Below are 19,139 nucleotides of genomic sequence, written 5' to 3'. Positions count from 1 at the left end.
CATTCTAGTTGGGGAACAGGATAACAAATACCATGGATAATGCAGTATTTGAACTGGGCCTTGGAAGACGGGAAGGGTTTCGATAGCTAGTAGTTTATTTGGCTGGAGAGTGATGCCCTTCATAGAGCTATGGGTGACAGGGCAGAAAGGGGCAACCATGATCAGATTAGAGATTCATCTAACCCTGGCTTCCGCAGTAGATAATGTGTCATCCTTAAAACACCCTGAAAAGCCTCCCTTTTGGGAGTAGTGCAGGGTGGGGAAGGGTTACCCAGGAAAAAGAGATCATACTGTCTTCAGACCAGAGGGATTCTTTGTTCTGGGTAACATGACAAACACTGAAGCAATACAAAGACCTATTCAGCAAGTCGTTTTCTTTCTGCCCACTTGCTAAAATAAAATCCTCATTTTCCCTTGATTACTTATGTTAATAAGATATCTGAGCGCAGCATCAATCAAGGAGTAGGAGAGACTGGGAAATATTAACCATCTGAAATTGGGGCGAATGTGGGTTTTCTTCAATGCCCTTAGGTCAAAAGATTAAACTACTGCTGATCTCTTCAGGAAAAAACCATTTTAATTGCTTAATTCCTACCCAGACCTCACTATGTTCGAAGTTCCTCAAGAAAAAGCTTGTAAAAATTACAGACAGGAGAGAGACGTATGATTTCTCAAAACCGCACACATTATTTGGATGACCACAAGGTTTACAAGCCAGGCAGGCTAGTGATATTTCATCATCTGTAAAAACTAAAAATTAAGAAAGGCAAAAATCCCCCCCAAATGTCTATCAGACCTTACAAAGGACAGTTAGGTCTGTTAATTCTGTGACAGAACTTCCTGAGTGCTCAGGCTGAACCCAGACAAGGTGCTATCACTGGAAAGAATTCTAAAAGCAGACCCTCTCTTTCCCCCCAGTGTGTTCAGGGGTACTGGAAGCCTCTGCCCACGCAAGGGAGCTAATTTGTAAAATAACAAAGGCATATTTCCAGTTAAGATTTACAGACCTTTCCAAGCATTTTGCAAGAGACTCATGATGAACCTCTGACCTATCTCAAAAGTCTTGGGAAGAGAGGCACTTGTTGGCCATCAGTCTTGGATATTACCTTGAGGTGAAAGGATTTCAGAGGTCAGTTAAAGCTACTTACCAGTGTAAAGCCTGTCTACCAGATCCTGACCTAAAACTTGAAGCAAATTGAATAGCTGTATTTTCTTTAAGGCACAGAATTACTCCTGTTTCTTGAGTTTTTACTACAGTGGTAAGGTCTCTCCATATATCATGTTACCTAGTAACCCCAATAATCCTACAAGGTATCGTTGGTCTTCAAAAAAACAACCCCTGAGGCTTGACAGAGTAACATGCCCACACCAAGAGCTGTAATCTACCCACTGACCCCATTCCAAACCACCTCCCTGCTCTCCTGTCTCCCCTCCCAACCAGGGACCAGAGGTGTGGTCTCCCACAAGCCCACACAGCTGGGGATCCCCTTTACATACATAGAGGAGGGAGCCACAGCTCTTCTCCTGGCTCTTGGACCCTTCCTGGGTCAGCAAAACCTACCTGCTTCTAACAACTACCCAGAAATTTAAGGAGAGGTTTCCTAATCCAGGGAAGCACCCGAATCTGCTTTCCCCTCTGATTTACTACCTCCTCGTTACTGACATGTACATGAGTGGGCACAAGGGCACAGGATCCCAGAGCTCCACTCCTGCATCCTCATCTAGTTTAAGTTTAATCAGCACTATTACCTTAGACTTTCTCCCCCAATCCCTGGTTTTAGAAGAGAAAACCGTAGACGCAGAAAGAGCAGTGAATGCAGCTAAGGGTTTGTCAATTTTCTCTGTTCAAAGAGGCAGCTCTTAATTTCATTGATCCTTTCTCTTGTCTTTTTAGTTTCTCTAATTCATTTATTTCTGCTCTGATTTATTATTCCCTTCCTTACTTGGGGCTTTGTTTTTACTTTTTCTAGGTCCTTTAGGTATAAAGTTACAGTTACGTTGTTTGAGATTTTTCTTCTTCCTTGAAGTAGGCCTGTATTGCTATGAACTTTGCTCTAAGAACTGCTTTTGCTGCATCCCATAGATATCAGTAGGTCATATTTGTTTTAATTTGTCTCTAGGTATTTTTTAATTTCTCCTTTGATTTTCTTCAGTGACCCATTGGTTGATCAGCAGCATGTTATTTAATCTCATTTTTGTGGGTTTTCCTCTTGTAATTAATTTCTAGTTTCATACTAAAGTGATGGGAAAAAAAAGCTTGGTATGATTTCAACCTTCTTGAAGTTACTGAAACTTATTTTGTGACCCCACGTGCTTTATCCTACAGAATGTTCCATGTACACTTGAGAAGAATGTGTATTCTGCTGCTTTTAGAGGGAGTGCTCTGTCTATATCCATTAAGTCCACCTGGTCTACTGTGTCATTTAAGGCTGATGTTTCCTTATTGATTTTTCATCCACTGATGAAAGTGGGCTATTAAAATCTCCTACTACAAAAAAAAAAAAAAATTTAAAAAATAAAATAAATAAAATCTCCTACTACTATTGTATTGCTTTCAATTTCTCCCTTTAGGTCTGTTAATATTTGTGTTACAGATTTTGATGCTCCAATGTTGGGTGCATATATCTTTAAAAATGTTGTATCTTCTTGCTGGATCGACCTCTTTCTCATTATGTAATGAATGCCCTTCTTTGTCTTTTATTACAGTCTTTGTTTTAGGGTCTACTTTGTCTGATATGAGTATAGTTACTTCAGTATTCTTTCCATTTCCATTTGTATGGAATATTTTTTTTCCATCTCTTCACTTTCAGTCTTTGACTAGGAAAAAAGAGAGAGGGCTCAAAATCAGAAATGAAAGAGAAGTTACAATTAATTCCACAGAAATACAAAGGATCATAAGAGATTACTATGAAAAATTACAAACCAACAAACTGGACAACCTAGAAGAAATGGATAAATTCCTAGAAACACACAATCTTGCAAGACTGAATGATGAAGAAATAGGAAATGTGAATAGACCGATTACTAGTAAGGAGATTGAAATAGTAATCAAAAATCTCCCAACAAACAAAAGTTCAGGGACCAACCAGATGGATTCACTGGCAAATTCCACCAAACATTAAAAGAAGATTTAATACCTACACTCAAAGTCTTCCAAAAAATCGAAGAGGAGGAAACTTTCAAACATTTTATGAGGCCAGCATTACCCTTGTACTAAAACCAGACCAGGGTGCTATTAAAAAAAAAATTAGTCCAATATCCTTGATGAACACAGATGCAAAAATCCTCAATAAAATATTAGCACACTGAATCCAATAATACATTAAAAGGATCATACACCATGATCAAGTGGGATTTACTTATGGATTCAAGGATGGTTCAACATCTGTAGATCAATCAATGTGATACATCACATCAACAAGATGACAGATAAAAATCATATGATCATCTCGATAAATGCAGAAAAAGCAGCTGACAAAATTCAACATCCACTTATGATGGATATACCCTCTCTCAACAAAGTGGATATAGAAGGAACATACCTCAATGTAATAAAGGCCATCATGACAATCCTACAGCTAATATCATACTCAGTAGGGAAAAGCTGAAAGTTCTTCATCTAAGAACAGGATGCCTATTCTTGTCACTTTTGTTCAACATAGTACTGGAAGTCCTAGCCATGGCAATTAGGCAAAATAAATAAAAGGCATCCAAATCAGAAAGGAAAAAGTAAAACAGTCACTATTTGCAGATGACATGATACATGAATTCAGTAAAATCGCAGGATACAAAATCAGTACACAGAAATCTGTGGCGTTTCTACACACTAACAATGAAACAACATAAAGAGAAATTAAGAAAACAATTCCATTTACAATTACATCAAAAAGAATAAAATATCTAGGAATAAATTTAACCAAGGAGGTGAAAACCATAAGACACTGATGAAATAAATTGAAGAAGACACAAAGAAATGGAAAGATAATCTGTGCTCATGAATTGGAAGAATATTGTTAAAATGTCCATACCACCTAAAGCAATCTACAGATTCAGTGAAATACCTATCAAAATTCCAATGGCACACTTCACAGAACAGGAACAAATATTTCTTTTTTTTTTTTTAAGATTTTATTTATTTATTTGAGAGAGAGAATGAGAGAGAGCAAGAGAGCACATGAGAGGGGGGAGGGTCAGAGGGAGAAGCAGACTCCCTGCTGAGCAGGGAGCCTGATGCGGGACTCGATTCCTGGACTCCAGAATTAAGACCTGAGCCGAAGGCAGTCGCTTAACTAACTAAGCCACCCAGGTGCCCGTGGGCAGAAAATCTGAACAGACATTTCCTCCAAGACATACAGACATCACACAAGACATACAATAGCTACATGAAAAGATGCTCAAGATCACTATTAGGGAAATGCAAATCAAAATCACAATGAGGGATCACCTCGAACCTGTTACAGTGAATATTATCAAAGAGACAAGAAATGACAAGTGTTGGTGAGGGTATGGAGAAAGGAAAACACTTGTACACCGATGGTGGCATTGTAAATTGGTACAACCATTGCGGAAAACACTCTGTGATTCCTCAAAAAATTGAGAACAGAAATACCATATGAACCAGCTTTTCTACCTCTGAATAGTTACACAAAGAAAATGAAAACACTAATTCGAAAAGACATATGCACCCTACATTCACAACAGCCTTATTCACAATAATCAAGGTATGTAAACAACCTAAATGTCCAATGACAGATGAATGAATAAAGATGTGATATATTTATACAGTGGAATATTACTCAGCTATAAAAAAGAATGAGATCTTGCTATTTGTGACAACACAGATGGACTTTTGAGGGGATTATGCTAACTAAGTAAAATAAGTCAGATGAAGAAAGACAAATACGGGTGATTTCACTGATATATGGAATCCAACAAACCAAACCAAACTGACAGATACAGATAACAGACTAGTAGTTACCAGAGGGGAAGGAGGTTGGGGATTGGGCAAAATGGGTGAAGGGTCAACTGTATGGTGATGAATAGTAAGTAGGCTTGTGGTGATCATTTTGTAGTGTATACAGATGTTTAAATTATAAAGCTGTGCACCTGAAACTTATGTAATAACAATAATAAATAGCAGTGAGGCATTCATGCCCTAGGCTACTGAACCAAAGAAAAGCTGACCCAGAGAGTTAGGCCACTGAGTTCCAGGCCCCACTCTGTAGCTAGCTAATATTGTGACAAGGGGAAACTCAATGATCCCCTGCTGGGTCTCAGTTTCTAAAGGTGTAAAAGAGAGTTAACAACAAGTAACTTGCACTCTCGAGAAGACCAAGCTGACTGACTTAGGACGGTTTCAATTTGGCGCTTGGCAATTTGTTTCCTTTCTTTACCTCCCCTCCCACCTCCACCTTCGGGAGAAGGGGAAATAAAGTGGTAGGATATTCTAAACAAATTCATAAAGAGTTCGTGCGCCTGTGGCCGGATTTTTTTTTTTTAAAGGCAGGTTAAATAAATAAGATCCCGCCCCCTCTCTACCCACTTTCGTCCTTCCCTCTGAGTCCACATCCTAAACCCAGAAATTAGGTGACCACAGCTGAAATGAGCTCAAAAGAGGTCAAGCGAGCTGTTTCCAGTTGCCACCTCTTCCAGACCACAGAGAAGAATGCGTGGCCAGGGAAAGAAACCGGAGCGGGCGGGGGACGCCCGGGGCTCCAACGCTGAACCAACTTCCCCAGGACCGGCTGGACCCGCCGGCTCGGGGAACCGGGCGCCCTCGCCGCCTCGCCTCGTCCCCCCACCCAGAGCCCTCCCGGGTCGCGGACGTCCGCTTACCTGCGCGGGACAGAGCAGCAGCAGGAGGAAGCCGAGGGCTGGGCCGCGCGCGGTCATGCTGCCGCGGTGCCGGGCTGCGCACAACGGCTGGACTCGGCTCGGCTCGGCTCGCCCCGGCTCGGCGCGCTGGGCGGGCTCAGGATCCCGTGCCAGCCGAGGGAGGGTGCAGACGCCGGCGGCGGGCGGTGAGCGCAGGTCAGGAAAGAGGAAGGCGTTGTCGACTCCTCCCCTTTCTGGGCGGTGCCGCGGCCGGGTCGCCCGAGACCCGTTCTGGGGCGGGGCCGACCCTGGGGGGGCGGGGCGGGGGCGGGCCCCAGCCGGGGCGGGGGCGGGGCGGGGGCGGGGCGGGGCGGGGGCGGGGCCTGACTGGGCAGCGCGGCTTTGGCTGGGCTTCCTCTGCGGTTATCAGCTCTACCTCTCGCGGTCCTGCGGCCGTGGGGGTGCGGCATAGGATAGGGATCCCAGACTGGGGCAGCCGAACTTCTGGAACCCGGCTGGGGAGGATATTTCTGGAGTTATGCCGAAAGTGTGTGGTTTTGATGTTTTAACTCTTTTCCCCCTTTTTGTCTTTCCTGAGCTGGGGACGATGGGCGAGAAGGTTTTAGTAAATGGGAGCGCTTGGAGACTGTTTTCCCAATTCCGATCCCACTCCTCAGCGGAATAGGTATTTCGGCCCCGATTAGCACTCCGAGCAAATTCTCCGCCCCAGACTCAGCCACCAAAAAGGAATCGGTGCCCGGGCTTCAGCGACGCCCGGGGCGGTGCCGCGCGGTGGCCTGACCGCATTGTGATCCGGCAGCGCGAGGGGCGGAGCGCGGTGGTGGGCGATGCTCCCCAGCCAGCCAATCGCCGCTTGGTGGCTTCTCGGCCCACGTTTGGAAAAGCTCTAGAACACCACCCGCTGGTGGAGCTGCGCGTAGCGTGACTTTGGACCGGTCCGCGGGAGAAGACCCCCCTCCCCCCAACCCAACCTCCCTCCCTCGCAAGGTTGACCCAGAGGTGGGGCCAGAGTCCATTTTTAATTTCTAGGTGAAGTCAGGTAAGATAAAGAAGCGTCTTCATTTTTGAGCCTTGCACATACTATCGTTTTTGCTCTTGCACTTATTTTTATTATATGCATTTCTAGTAACATTTTCCCTCAGATTTCATTTATTGAGACCGCTCAAAAGCATCAGTCATTATCATTTTGAAGTTAAGGAAATGTAAGTAAGGATCTCTTTTCCCAACGTGGAAGCCAATTTACAATGAAAAGACTAAATATACGTCTGTAGCAATGATCAAACCCAGTCCTAGGTAGGACCATGATGCAGGTGATATTCCCAGCGTCGCTTACAAAGCGTCTGCTTTGGTTACTGTCTTGCCTCCCCACCTCCTCAGCCCTGGGATGTCCACCAGGCCAGCTGGGCGTTGAAACTATAGGGATTTCCTCTAGACCTTCAGTCCTAGATCTTACGTGAAGGCTTCCTGGCCCTCTTGCAACTGTGCGTTCTCCCGCCCTGGTGATTCATTTGAGATCAAGTAGTGTTTCTTAGTTCCGCAGGAACTCAAACTGTTGTCACTGAACCAGCAGTATCGGCAATCACCTGGGAACTTGTTTGAACTGCAAATTGGATGTTCCACCCTAGACCCACTGAATCAGAAACTCAGGATGAGCCAGCTCTTTGAGTTTTTTTTTTTAAAGATTTATTTATTTATTTATTTGAGAGAGAATGAGAGACAGAGAGCATGAGAGGGAGGAAGGTCAGAGGGAGAAGCAGACTCCCCGCTGAGCAGGGAGCCCGATGCGGGACGCGATCCCGGGACTCCAGGATCATGACCTGAGCCGAAGGCAGTCGCTTAACCAACTGAGCCACCCAGGCGCCCTCTTTGAGTTTTAATAAGCCCTCCAGGTGGTTCCAATGCACACTCAAATTCTAAACTTAACTGTTCTAATGGATTCCTGGGATCGTGGTGGATTAGTTACCCTTCCAATTTTAGCAAAGTCCTAATGGAAAAAAGGAAAAAAAAAAGCCTTCACTAAATAATTAACTTGAGTAAAGGAAATACGAGAAATGTCTGGGATGGGCAGAAATTTTGATGCCCCACACATTATTATGTTCACTATTCACCAAAAGGATAACAAAAAGACCTTTAGCTATTTTTTTTCTAGTTCTTTTGTACGACTTCAATAATACCCAAATGCCTAGGAAATATTTTTAAAATAAACTATAATATTTCTAAGAGAAATGTGTATTTTTTTTCCCCCTGATGAAGTAATTCATACTTATAGTAGAAACTTTGAAAATACACAAAAGTTTAGGGACAGAATAAAAAACCATTTATAATTCCATCCTGGGTAATCAGTCACACTGTGGTATATTTTTTCTTTCTATAAAAATGGTTTTAACATGGTTGAGATCCTAGGAGAGACTTTTTGTTAGTTTAGGTAATACTTAATACCACTATCATTATAAACACCATTGAACATTGACTGCATAATAATAAAGGAGAAAATAAGAGGGAATATGAAATTATTAAACACACATCTTTATAAATATGCAGAAACATCCTTGGAAGACTCTGCATTTGAAAGCATATATGTGAATATAATATATGGACTTTTAAAATAAGCGGGACATACTGAGCACAGTTTGAAGCTTGCTTTTTTTTTTTTTTTTTTTACATTAAGCCGTATGTTTTTTTCCACCTCACTACTTCTGCTAGCTCTATGGGATTTCATTCTGTGTATATAACAGTCCTGAAGCCGGAGTGATGGAGGCCAGTGTCAGGGTAGTACCTAAGTCAGTAAAATATAGTTCACCATCCGGCAATACTTCCAAATTACTCAAGTCTCAAATTGCATTTCTGGTATATATGAAGGGTTTGTATGGTTCCAGTAATACTGCAAAAATTCACCTTTTTTCTTCCATATGCTTCCTCACATTCCTGAGCTTGTCTGGATTCCACAAAGCTTTGCATCTTTCTGTGTCCTCTGCTTTCCTCATGATATCGTATCACAAAAGTCTAAAAGCTATTGAACATTTACTGTAGGGAGGGAGATGGGAAAGTTGACCCAAAACAAAATTCTCTTTGCCTTGCAGATAGAAGGGGAAGTCTAGAAATACTCATGTTAATAGTTTTGATCCATTACCTAATCAATATCCTTTTGGACATTTGGTTTGTCACTTTGGTTACTGGAAACAATAATGCAATGAACATCCTTGTGCCTAAATCCTTGCAATTGTGTACAAGTAGAACTGTTGGAAAAAATTATCATTGGCTCAAAGGAAATGTTCATTTTAATTTTCATTCTGGCTAAATTGCCCTCCAAAGAGATTGCAATTTACTCCTTTGCTAACAACATGTGGAAGTGCCTGATTCCCACCTCCTTGGCAACACTTTTCTTTGCCATCCTGATAGGTGAAAAATGGCATCTGTGATTTTACTTATTTTATTTCTCTTTTTTAAAAAAAGATTTTATTTATTTGAGACAAAGAAATGGAGAGAGGGAGAGAGAGAGCGAGCGAGCACGCGCACACGCAGGACCTGGGGGGGAGGGGCAGAGGGAGAAGCAGACACCCTGCTGAGCAGGGGGCCGGATGTGGGGCTCAATCCCAGGACCCTGGGATCATGACCTGAGCCAAAGGCAGATGCTTAACTGATGAGCCACCCAGGCGCCCCTACTTATTTTATTTCTTATTTTTTAAAAATGGTGATGCTTTAATTTGTATTTTATTAATTATAAGAGATTAATTATAAGTGAGATTAAGCATCTTTGTACATTTATAAATGATTTATTTCTTTTTCTGTGTTTTTTATTTTCTATTATTTTCTTTTTCATATTGACTTGTAAAAGTTCTCTAATAAAATTAACCCGTTTGTCTAGCATATATGTTGCAGATACTTTTACTAATTTACAATAGTTTGTAGGGTAATAAAAAAATATCCCATATTTTCCTCTAGAGTTTTAATGATTCCATGGAAATCATGATCTGGAATTATTTTGCTGCAAGGAGTGATGTAAGGGTCCAGCTCCCCTCCTCCTTACAAAGCCTGGATAATCACAGGGATACCTGCTCTCGTTAAAGTTATCATCGGTTCTTGTGTTGCCCAATCTAATGACAACCCCTTTCCTGTCATCTCACTTGACCTCTTAGTGTATTCAACCCAGATGATCACACTGTCCTCCATAAAACAGGTTCTTTAACCCTCTCATGGGTTACCTCATTGACTAAACATTGACTGTACCTCATCTTCTAGACTCGGGATGCGCGTTGAGCAGTATATTCATGTTAATAAAATTTTATTACAACAAAATGCCTTTGAATCCTTCCAATACAGAAGATTTTTTTTTTCCTGCTGACTTGGAAACTTCAAAACAGGCCGTGATACAAGTGGGCAAAGAAAAAAGAATGCCTAACTTTGGCACAGGTTGCGAACTTGCCTGGTTTCTAATTTGAAGGCTGAAGTTCAATAATAGGAAATGAAGACAGAGCTGGGCCTTTGGGGTAGTAGGATGCAACTGACTTCACCCGGTGATATCTGAGCCCCTGCTGATGGACCCAGCCCTTCTTTGCTTACTTTTTTCACTTTTTCCCTTTGTAGTAGCTCAGGCCGCCAGAACAAAATACCATAGACTGGGTTGCTTAAACACTTATGGATCTGGGGTGCACGATTCAGCCCATAGCACCCCACCTTTTGCTCAGGGCTGCATTATGACTTTTGGGGCCCTAGGCACCTTTGCTTTTGGGTGCCCCTTCCTCCTTCCAAAACAACCACTTAAAAGTACATTTTAAAACTGCATGGGTATAAAAATGAATATAATACAGGCTGCCTTCATTATTGCATATTCATTATTATTACATTCTTATTTTTCTTCTAATTTTAAAATAGAAATTAAAACATTTTTCTGTGAATTTAGCAGTATCAGGGGCCCGAGGCACTGTGTTTCCTGTGCCTGATGGAGAAGCTGGCCCGTTGCTAACGTCATAGAACTCCCTGCAGCATTCACAGACATTGTAAGTTTTGCTGATGGACTGCCTAAAAAAAAAAAAAGAGGTCCAGGGCCAGCAAGTGCTGGCCCTAAAAGAAGCCCCTGTAGATAGTAGGAGGTTACCTAGCTGAACACAGATAATAGGAGCAGGTAACCCCCTCACAACACTCTTCTTCTGTCGGACTATGCTTTGCCATTGTCCCCCGATCACACAGACGAGTCCTGATCCAGGGCAGGAGGAGAAGTGCATAAGCACAAGAACACCAGAGGAGGAGAGCATAGGAGGCCTTCTTGGCGGCTAGTTGCCACAGATCCATGCAGCCACTACTCAGAGAAATGCTATAGAACATTTTTAGCACTGCAAAGGCTTCTTTAGGCCTTTTCCCAGTCAACATCATCACCCCCCTCCAACCAAGAGGTAGCCACAATTCTGACTTCTCTCACTATAAATTGGTTTTGCCAGCTCTTGAACTTCATGTCATGGAATCACAGTGTCTGTGTCTGGTTTCTTTCACTCAGCCTTGTCAGATGTGTGGGTGTGAGACTCATCCACATTGCTCAGAGCACTAATTCACCCTTTTTATTGCTGAGTAGTATTCCATGGTATAAAAATACCATGGCAAACATTTGGGTTGTTCCCAGTTTAAGCTTTTATAAATAAACTTACTATGAACATGTCTTTTGTTTGAAATATGCACTCAGTTCTTTTGGATTCTGCAATAGACTTTTAAAACTCCATACTTAAGCCGAATTTTACAGACATCCTCATTTAAAATAGCTGACAGCTATCACTCATGACTTTGGTGCCAGTAGTTAGGACTGACTCAGAAATGGGGGTTCGTTGGTCAGACTTGCGGTAAAACATTCTCCTTAGTAAGGACACTTGAGTTGCTGATCGATCCAGCTGTGGGTGGCGTGTGACTTCCGCTCAGAGAGGATGCTACCAACGCGGGAATAACTTGAAACTTGGCCGTCGGTGTCTCACACTGGCATGCCCTTCTCTGTAGGATTCAGTCACACGACACAATTTCCTTCGCCTGAGGTGTTTGGGGTCTGATCTTCCCTACAATAGGGAGTCCAACTCCTCTAAACCGAAGACTTTCTTTCTTTTTAAGATTTTATTTATTTATTTGAGAGAGAATGAGAGAGAGAGAGCATGAGAGAGGGGAGGGTCAGAGGGAGAAGCAGGCTCAGCCTGATGCGGGACACCATCCAGGGACTCCGGGATCATGACCTGAGCTGAAGGCGGTCACTTAACCAACTGAGCCACGCAGGTGCCCTGAAGACTTTCTTTCTACGGCTATTCTTAAAAGTTGAACTCTGGGAAAGTGAGAGCAATAGCACAATAGCAGCCTTTCCCTTGTTAAAAATCAAAGGGTGAAATCCTAGTGAAGGGAGGACAGACGACGGGGGCTGGGGGGGGACAACGACTCTGTCTGTTATCAGAGACAAAGCTGACAAGGCATCCAAGACTCGAAGATCTTTAATTAGCTTCCTTCAATTGATAAAAGCATGACTTCATTCAGATTTTAAAATCATCTTAAAGTTTTACTAAAAATAAGGGTGAGGGCACCAGGAAAAGATTCTTAAGACTTTCCAGACCCACTAATGCATCAGTTACGTAACTGAGGGCTAAGTCTAGTTGGAGAGCCTGGAGAAACACCTCTCTTGCCTTGGTTTATTTATCTCACTGTGTTTGGTATGTTAAGCAGACTAAAGACACAAGCTGGGCTGTCAGCCAGTGGAATGTGAAATAAAGTATTCTAATTTTTTCTAGAGAGCACATGGCTTGTTTTTTTTTTTTTTTTTGTCTGTTTTTCTCCATATTTTGAAGCACAGGTAAGTACAAGAGCCTGAGCTGACATGGACAAAGGCATGTGAAATCCCAATATGGTTGGCTCTGTTACTGTGGGGTCCCACATAGTTCTTTTTTTTAAGATTTTATTTATTTATTTGACAAACAGACACAGCGAGAGAGGGAACACAAGCGGGGGGAGTGGGAGAGGGAGAAGCAGGCTTCCCTCCGAGCAGGGAGCCCACCGATGCGGGACTTGATCCCAGGATCCTGGGATCATGACCTGAGCCGAAGGCAGACGCTTAACTGACTGAGCCACCTAGGTGCCCCGGGCCCCCACATAGTTCTATGCACTGATTTTTGAGCATCTTATCACAGTGAAATAACACTCACTAAACCAATTGACCAGCAGAGATAAATGTAGTTTCTCTCATTTTCCCAGGAAGGTAATAAAACATTAACTCACAGGCCCATCGACACTGCGCCACACAGATCTTGAATCTCTATAGTGCAGCACCAAGTGCAGGAACACCTCATTTTATTGTGCTTTGCTTTATTGTGCTTTGCAGATACTGCATTTTTTTTCCTCTTTCTTTTTTTTTTTTTTACAAAACGAAGGTCTGTGGCAACCCTGCCCCAAGCAAGTCCGCTGGCACGGTTTTTCCCACATTCGCTCACTTCGCGTCTCTGCGTCGCAATTTGGTAATAAATGCTTGCAATAGTTCAAACTTCTGCACTGTTATTCTATCTGTTATGGTGATTTGCAATCAGTGATCTTGGTGCTGCTATTGTCATTGCTTGGGGGCACCACGAATTGCTCTCCTGTGAGGCAATGAACTTAGCTGATAGATGTGTACTCTGACTGTTCCACCCACTGGCCGTTCCCTGTCCCACTCCCTCTCCTCGGGCCTCCCTAGTCCCTGAGACACAACAATATTGAAACTAGGCCAATTCGTAATCCTACAATGGCCTCTATGAAAGAAAGAGTTGCACGTCTCTCACTTTAAATCAAAAGCTAGAAATGATTAAACTTAGCGAGGAAGGGATGTTGAAAACTGAGGCAGGCTGAAAGCGAGGCTTCTTGCGCCAGTTAGCCAAGTTGTGAATGCAAAGGTAAAGTTCTTGAAGGAAATGAAAAGTACTACTTCCGTGAACACATGAATGATAAGAAAGCCAAAACAGCCTTATCGCTGATACAGAGAAAGTTTGAGTGGTCTGGATAGAAGATCAGACCAGCTACAACATTCTCTTAAGCCAAAGCCGAATCCAGAGCCAGGCCCTGACTCTCTTCAATTCTGGGAAGGCTGAGAGAGGTGAGGAAGCTGCAGGAGAAAAGTCTGAAGCTGGGAGAGGGTGGATCATGAGGTTTAAGGAAAGAAGCCGCCTCCACGACATCAAAGTGCAAGGTGAAGCAGCAAGTGCTGATGGAGAAGCTGCAGCCAGTGATCCAGAAGATCGAACTAGAATAACGGATGAAGTGGCTAACTGAAGAACAGATTTTCAATGTAGATGAAACAGTCTTCTATGGAAGAAGGTGCCATCTAGGACTTTCCCAGTTAGAGAGAAGTCAGTGCCTGGCTTCAAAGCTTCAAAGGACAGGCTGACTGTCTTGTTAGGGGCTATTGCAGCTGGTGACTTTAAGTAGAAGCCAATGTCACTGACCATTCTAAAGATCCTAGGGCTCTTAAGAATTATGCTAAATCTACTCTGCCTATGCTCTAGAAATGGAACAGCAAATCCTGGATGACAGCCTGTTTGTTTACAACATAGTTTACTGTATATTTTAAGCCTGATGTTGAGACCTACTGCTCCAGGGGGCAAAATAAAAAAAAGATACCTTTAAAAATATTACTGTTCATCGGCAATGCACCTGGTCAGCCAAGAGCTCTGATGGACTATGAGGTTGTCACCAGTGTGACCCCTAACCCCCCTGGACTCAGGAAACTCCTAGAAGCTTCTAACTATCAATTTCATCTTTTATTTATTTATTTATTTTTTTTTTTTCAATTTCATCTTTTAGAAACTAACCAACAAATGGCTGGAAGAGAAACACTTGAATAGATCTCAGGACCATGCCTGCTCAGATGAATCAGAAAGTGCCCTACCAAGTTACCTCAGCTTTGTCATCTTTACTTTATTTTATTTTATTTATTTATTTATTTTTTAAAGATTTTATTTATTCATGAGAGACAGAGCGAGAGAGAAAGGCAGAGGGAGAAGCAGGCTCCCAAGGAGCAGTGAGCCCGATGTGGGACTCGATCCCAGGACCCTGAGATCATGACCTGAGCCGAAGGCAGACGTTTAACCATCTGAGCCACCCAGGCACCCTGTCATCTTTATTTTAATGTTAAAATCTCCTCTGAGTATTCCACCCCACCCCCCTCCCCACCCTCATAAAACGAGTCTGCTCACCCCTGTTTGGAGAGTCATTCCACATGATCTCCTCATTTGTACAAATAAAGATGACTTTGTGAGGGAACCCTACTGGGTGCAGTTTCTGTCTATAACTCACCAAAGAGCGGACGCACATTGGTTCTATAACACGATGAATGTGGTTTTCATGCCTGCTAAGACAACATCCATTCTGCAGCCCATGGATCAAGGAGTCATTTTGACTTTTAAGTCTTATTGTTGATGAAATACATATCATAAGGCCGTAGCTGCCAAGATAGTGATTCTGATGGATCTGGGCAAAGTATATTGAAAATCTTCTGGAAAGGATTCACCATTTTAGATGGCATTAAGAACATTTGTGATTCATGGGAAGAGGTCAAAATATCAACATTAACAGGAGTTAATGTAAGAAGTTGATTCCAGCCTCATGCATGACTTTGGGGGGTTCCAGACTTCAGTGGAGGAAGTCCCTGCAGATGTGGTGGAAACAGCAAGAGAACTAGAATTGGGAGCGGAGCCTGAGGATGGGACTGCACTGCTGCAAGCTCATGATCAAACTTGAATGGATGAGGAGTTGCTTCTTATGGATGAGCAAGGAAAGTCCTTTCTTGAGATGGAATCTACAATCCTGGTGGAGATGCTGGGATGATTGTTGAAATGACAACAAAGGATTTAGAATATTACATGAACTTAGTTGATCAAGCACCAGCAGGGTTTGAGAAGATTGACTCCAATTTTGAAAGAAGTTCCGTTGGTAAAATGCTGTAAAACGGCATCACATGCTACAGAGAAATCGTTCGTGAAAGGAAGAGTCAACTGGTGCAGCAAACTTCACTGTTGTCTTATTTAAGAAATCACCACAGACACCCCAACCTTCAGCAACCAACCACCACCCTGATCAGTCAGCAGCCAGAAACATGGAGGCAAGACCCTAGCAAAAGCTCAGATGCTGCTTAACATTTTTTTTTAGCAAGAGTATTTTTATTTTATTTTTTTTAAGATTTTATTTACTCATTTGACAGAGAGAGACACAGCGAGAGAGAGAACACAAGTAGTGGGAGTGGGAGAGGGAGAAGCAGGCTTCCCGCGGAGCAGGGAGCCCGATGTGGGGCTCGATCCCAGGGCCCTGGAATCACGACCTGAGCTGAAGGCCGACTCTAACCCACTGAGCCACCCAGGCACCCCAGCAAGAGTATTTTTAATTTAAGGCATGTACATTGTTTTTAAGGATAGAATGCTATTGCACACTTAATAGACCACTGTATAATGTAAACATAGCTTTGATATGCATTGGGAAATAAAACAATTCAGTGACTCACTTAATTGTGATATGCACTTTTTTGCCGCAGTCTGGAACCGGATCTGAGTATCTCTGACGCTGCCTGTACTTTCTTTCTCGGTGACAAAGCAGAGACAGTGCTTTCTGATGCCAGCAGCTCCTAGAAAATGTTAGGATTGGCGTCACAAATACAATCCTACCGATCACAACTAGAATCATTTCTAGACAACCATTTCTTTTCATTTAACATTAGCTCCAGGTCCTGACCAGTCACCATCCTTGTCCTTTCCAACTCAGGGCTAGAGTTCTTTGATGGCTGAACAAGCTCACCAAGGCAAAGCTGTGGAGCAGAAGTCTGGAATTTGTCAGCCCTTGCGTTACGTGGTCACGCTTCAAGGGGTTTGCTGCCCACCCTCCTCGCCTCCCTTGACTTTCTCCTCCCTTGATATGTGTTTCACTTCCTGCTCCTGTCCCTGTCATCTCACCTCCTTGGCTGATTTCACTTTATCCTTCAAAATCACTTCTCAGTTTTTTCCTCTCTCCCCCAGAGTCTCCCTGGGGACTTCATTCACCCATGACTTTGACCATCACTTCTACATACGTGATGCCTGAATCAGTAGCAACAGTCTTGTCCTAAACATCAAGCTGCAGCTTCCAACTGCCTTCTGGAATCTATTTCACACATTCTTTAAACTGCACCTGTCCAGATGTGCCCTCTCTCTCTGTCCCCACTCCAGTTCTGCTTCCTTCTTTCTAACACAGTTATTGTCACCATCCACCATGTAAACCTTGGGTGTGGAAAAGAATTAACCTAGCAGACCAGAGACCACTAACGTTAGAAAGTTTTGCTTATGAGATTAACCATTGGCTGGCATCTGGGGACTTGGCTAGTAAACCGTTCCCTACACTGATCTAAAGCCTTCCTGAAATGACAATGGCTCACTGTGTCTGACCTGTTTGTACACAACAATGTGGTTTATGCTGAATGCCTGTTTTCCTTCTGGAAGTCTGGAATTTTGGTAAATGCTAGGCAGAGGGTACCTATGTGACCAGCTCCCAGTTGAAAGCCTGGGCGAGTCTCTAATGAGCTTCCCTCAGTAGACAATACTTGTCAATGTTGCCACATCTCGTTGCAAGAGGAATTGAGCTCCTCCTGTGTGAATCCACTGGAAGCTTGGTTCCTCCATCTTCTCTCCATTTCTCTTTCCCTTTGCTGATTTTGCTATCTATCCTTTTGTTGTAAACTTAACCATGGGTATGACCACAAGATGAGCCCTGGGAGTCTTTCTAGCAAATCACCCAACCTGGGGGAGGTCCTAGGGTCCCCAACGCATCTTAGTATAATCCTAACCCTCTTTTCCTTGCTCTCTATGTTCAATTAATCACCAATTATCATTAGATCTACCCCTAATTTTAAATTTTAATTAAAAATTTTTTTAAATTTATTTTTAATTTTTTTTTTTAAAGATTTTATTTATTTGACAGAGAGAGACACAGTGAGAGAGGGAACACAAGCAGGGGGAGTGGGAGAGGGAGACACAGGCTTCCCGCGGAGCAGGGAGCCCGATGTGGGGCTCGATCCCAGGACCCTGGGATCATGACCTGAGCCGAAGGCAGCCGCTTAACAACTGAGCCACCCAGGCACCCCCCAAATTTTTTTTCTGTTTTTAAAGTAATCTCTACGCCCAACGTGGGGCTCAAACTCAACCCCGAGGTCAAGAGTCACATGCTCTATGGACTGAGCCAGCCAGGCATCCCTCTACCTCTAAATATTTAAAATATATCCTGTGTTCACCACCCTCATTGCCTTGAGGCTACAACTCTGACTGCATCTGGGCATTACTCTCCTTGCTTTCCTCCACTACAGAAAGCAAAACCCCAAGATTGGAGAACAGCACCAGGCCAACGCTATGAGGAGGTTCTCTCTCAAAGCCAGTTTCCTCAGGTGCAAGATGTGGATAATGATAATGCCTATTTCATAGCGTGGCTGTCAGGGGAAAATGAGAAAATGCATATGAACTTTTATGAGACTCTCTATGTAAAGTGCTTAGCACATAACAATCCTTCTATTTCTATTGATGTTATTCATGATCCACAGACCGCACCGGTCACTACCCCTGAGGCTCAGCCAGTTCTAGCATTGAAACCACTTTGTGCAATTAGGACCTCAATTTCTTACCCTCTAATCTGCAGTGCAGGCCCACCCCAAAGTGCATCTCTGTGGGATCCCAAGTAGCCTGCCATTTGGGGGAGTGCTCTTGTCCTCTGACTAGGTCTCCTGTGTGGGAGAATGATGAGACAAAACTTTCTTGTGGTTGCCAAGGGTGGGGGCAGCAGGGGAGGGGGGAAGCCAGAATGGCCATGGAGTTCTCCAGATACCTGATGTTATCGATGCAAATATTTACAGTTGTGCAAAACCATCAGTTATTGCAGACAACAAAGCTACTGCATGGGACTGAAGAGCCAGCGGCACCACGGGTAATAAAAATAGAAATTAAGACACACACAGATCAGTATATGGTGATGGATGTGTCAACTAGAAGGGGGGAGTCCTTCCACAATGTCTATGGATAGCGAATCATCACAGTGTACATTTCTGTTTTCAAAGTTTCTGTTTTAAGTATCTTCCATGACTCTCCCAGGAATTTTTGTCTGAATGAGAAACCTTGTGGGATCATTACAAAAGTTCTCCATAGTTGAAATAATGAAATCATAAAGCTTAAAGATCTACTCAGGCTTCCACGTATCAATATATTTACCAACAAAGCTGAATTACTCACTCTAAAGTTCCATGCTATTAAAAATCACATAGAAATAACTCACTTCTGATTAAAAACAAACAGGAAAAAAGACCAAAGGCAAGC

At 43.0% G+C, this 19,139-nt stretch overlaps 1 protein-coding gene across 1 annotated transcript in view; it reads right to left on the bottom strand.

Moving 5' to 3' along the window:
* NPC1 (NPC intracellular cholesterol transporter 1) overlaps window positions 1-6,016 on the bottom strand; it is a 47,777-nt gene extending 41,761 nt beyond the window's left edge. Inside the window, exon 1 of the mRNA XM_036098127.2 lies at window positions 5,836-6,016. Coding sequence (XP_035954020.1) covers window positions 5,836-5,892 — 57 coding nt within the window. The 5' untranslated portion in view covers window positions 5,893-6,016. The remainder of the gene's footprint in view (window positions 1-5,835) is intronic.
* Between the last annotated feature and the right edge of the window lie 13,123 nt (window positions 6,017-19,139).

Source organism: Halichoerus grypus, chromosome 13 (assembly GCF_964656455.1).
Source record: "Halichoerus grypus chromosome 13, mHalGry1.hap1.1, whole genome shotgun sequence".
Lineage (NCBI taxonomy): Eukaryota > Metazoa > Chordata > Mammalia > Carnivora > Phocidae > Halichoerus > Halichoerus grypus.
The sequence above is the reverse complement of the archived record's forward strand: the minus strand, read 5'-3'. Positions and strand labels throughout refer to the sequence as shown.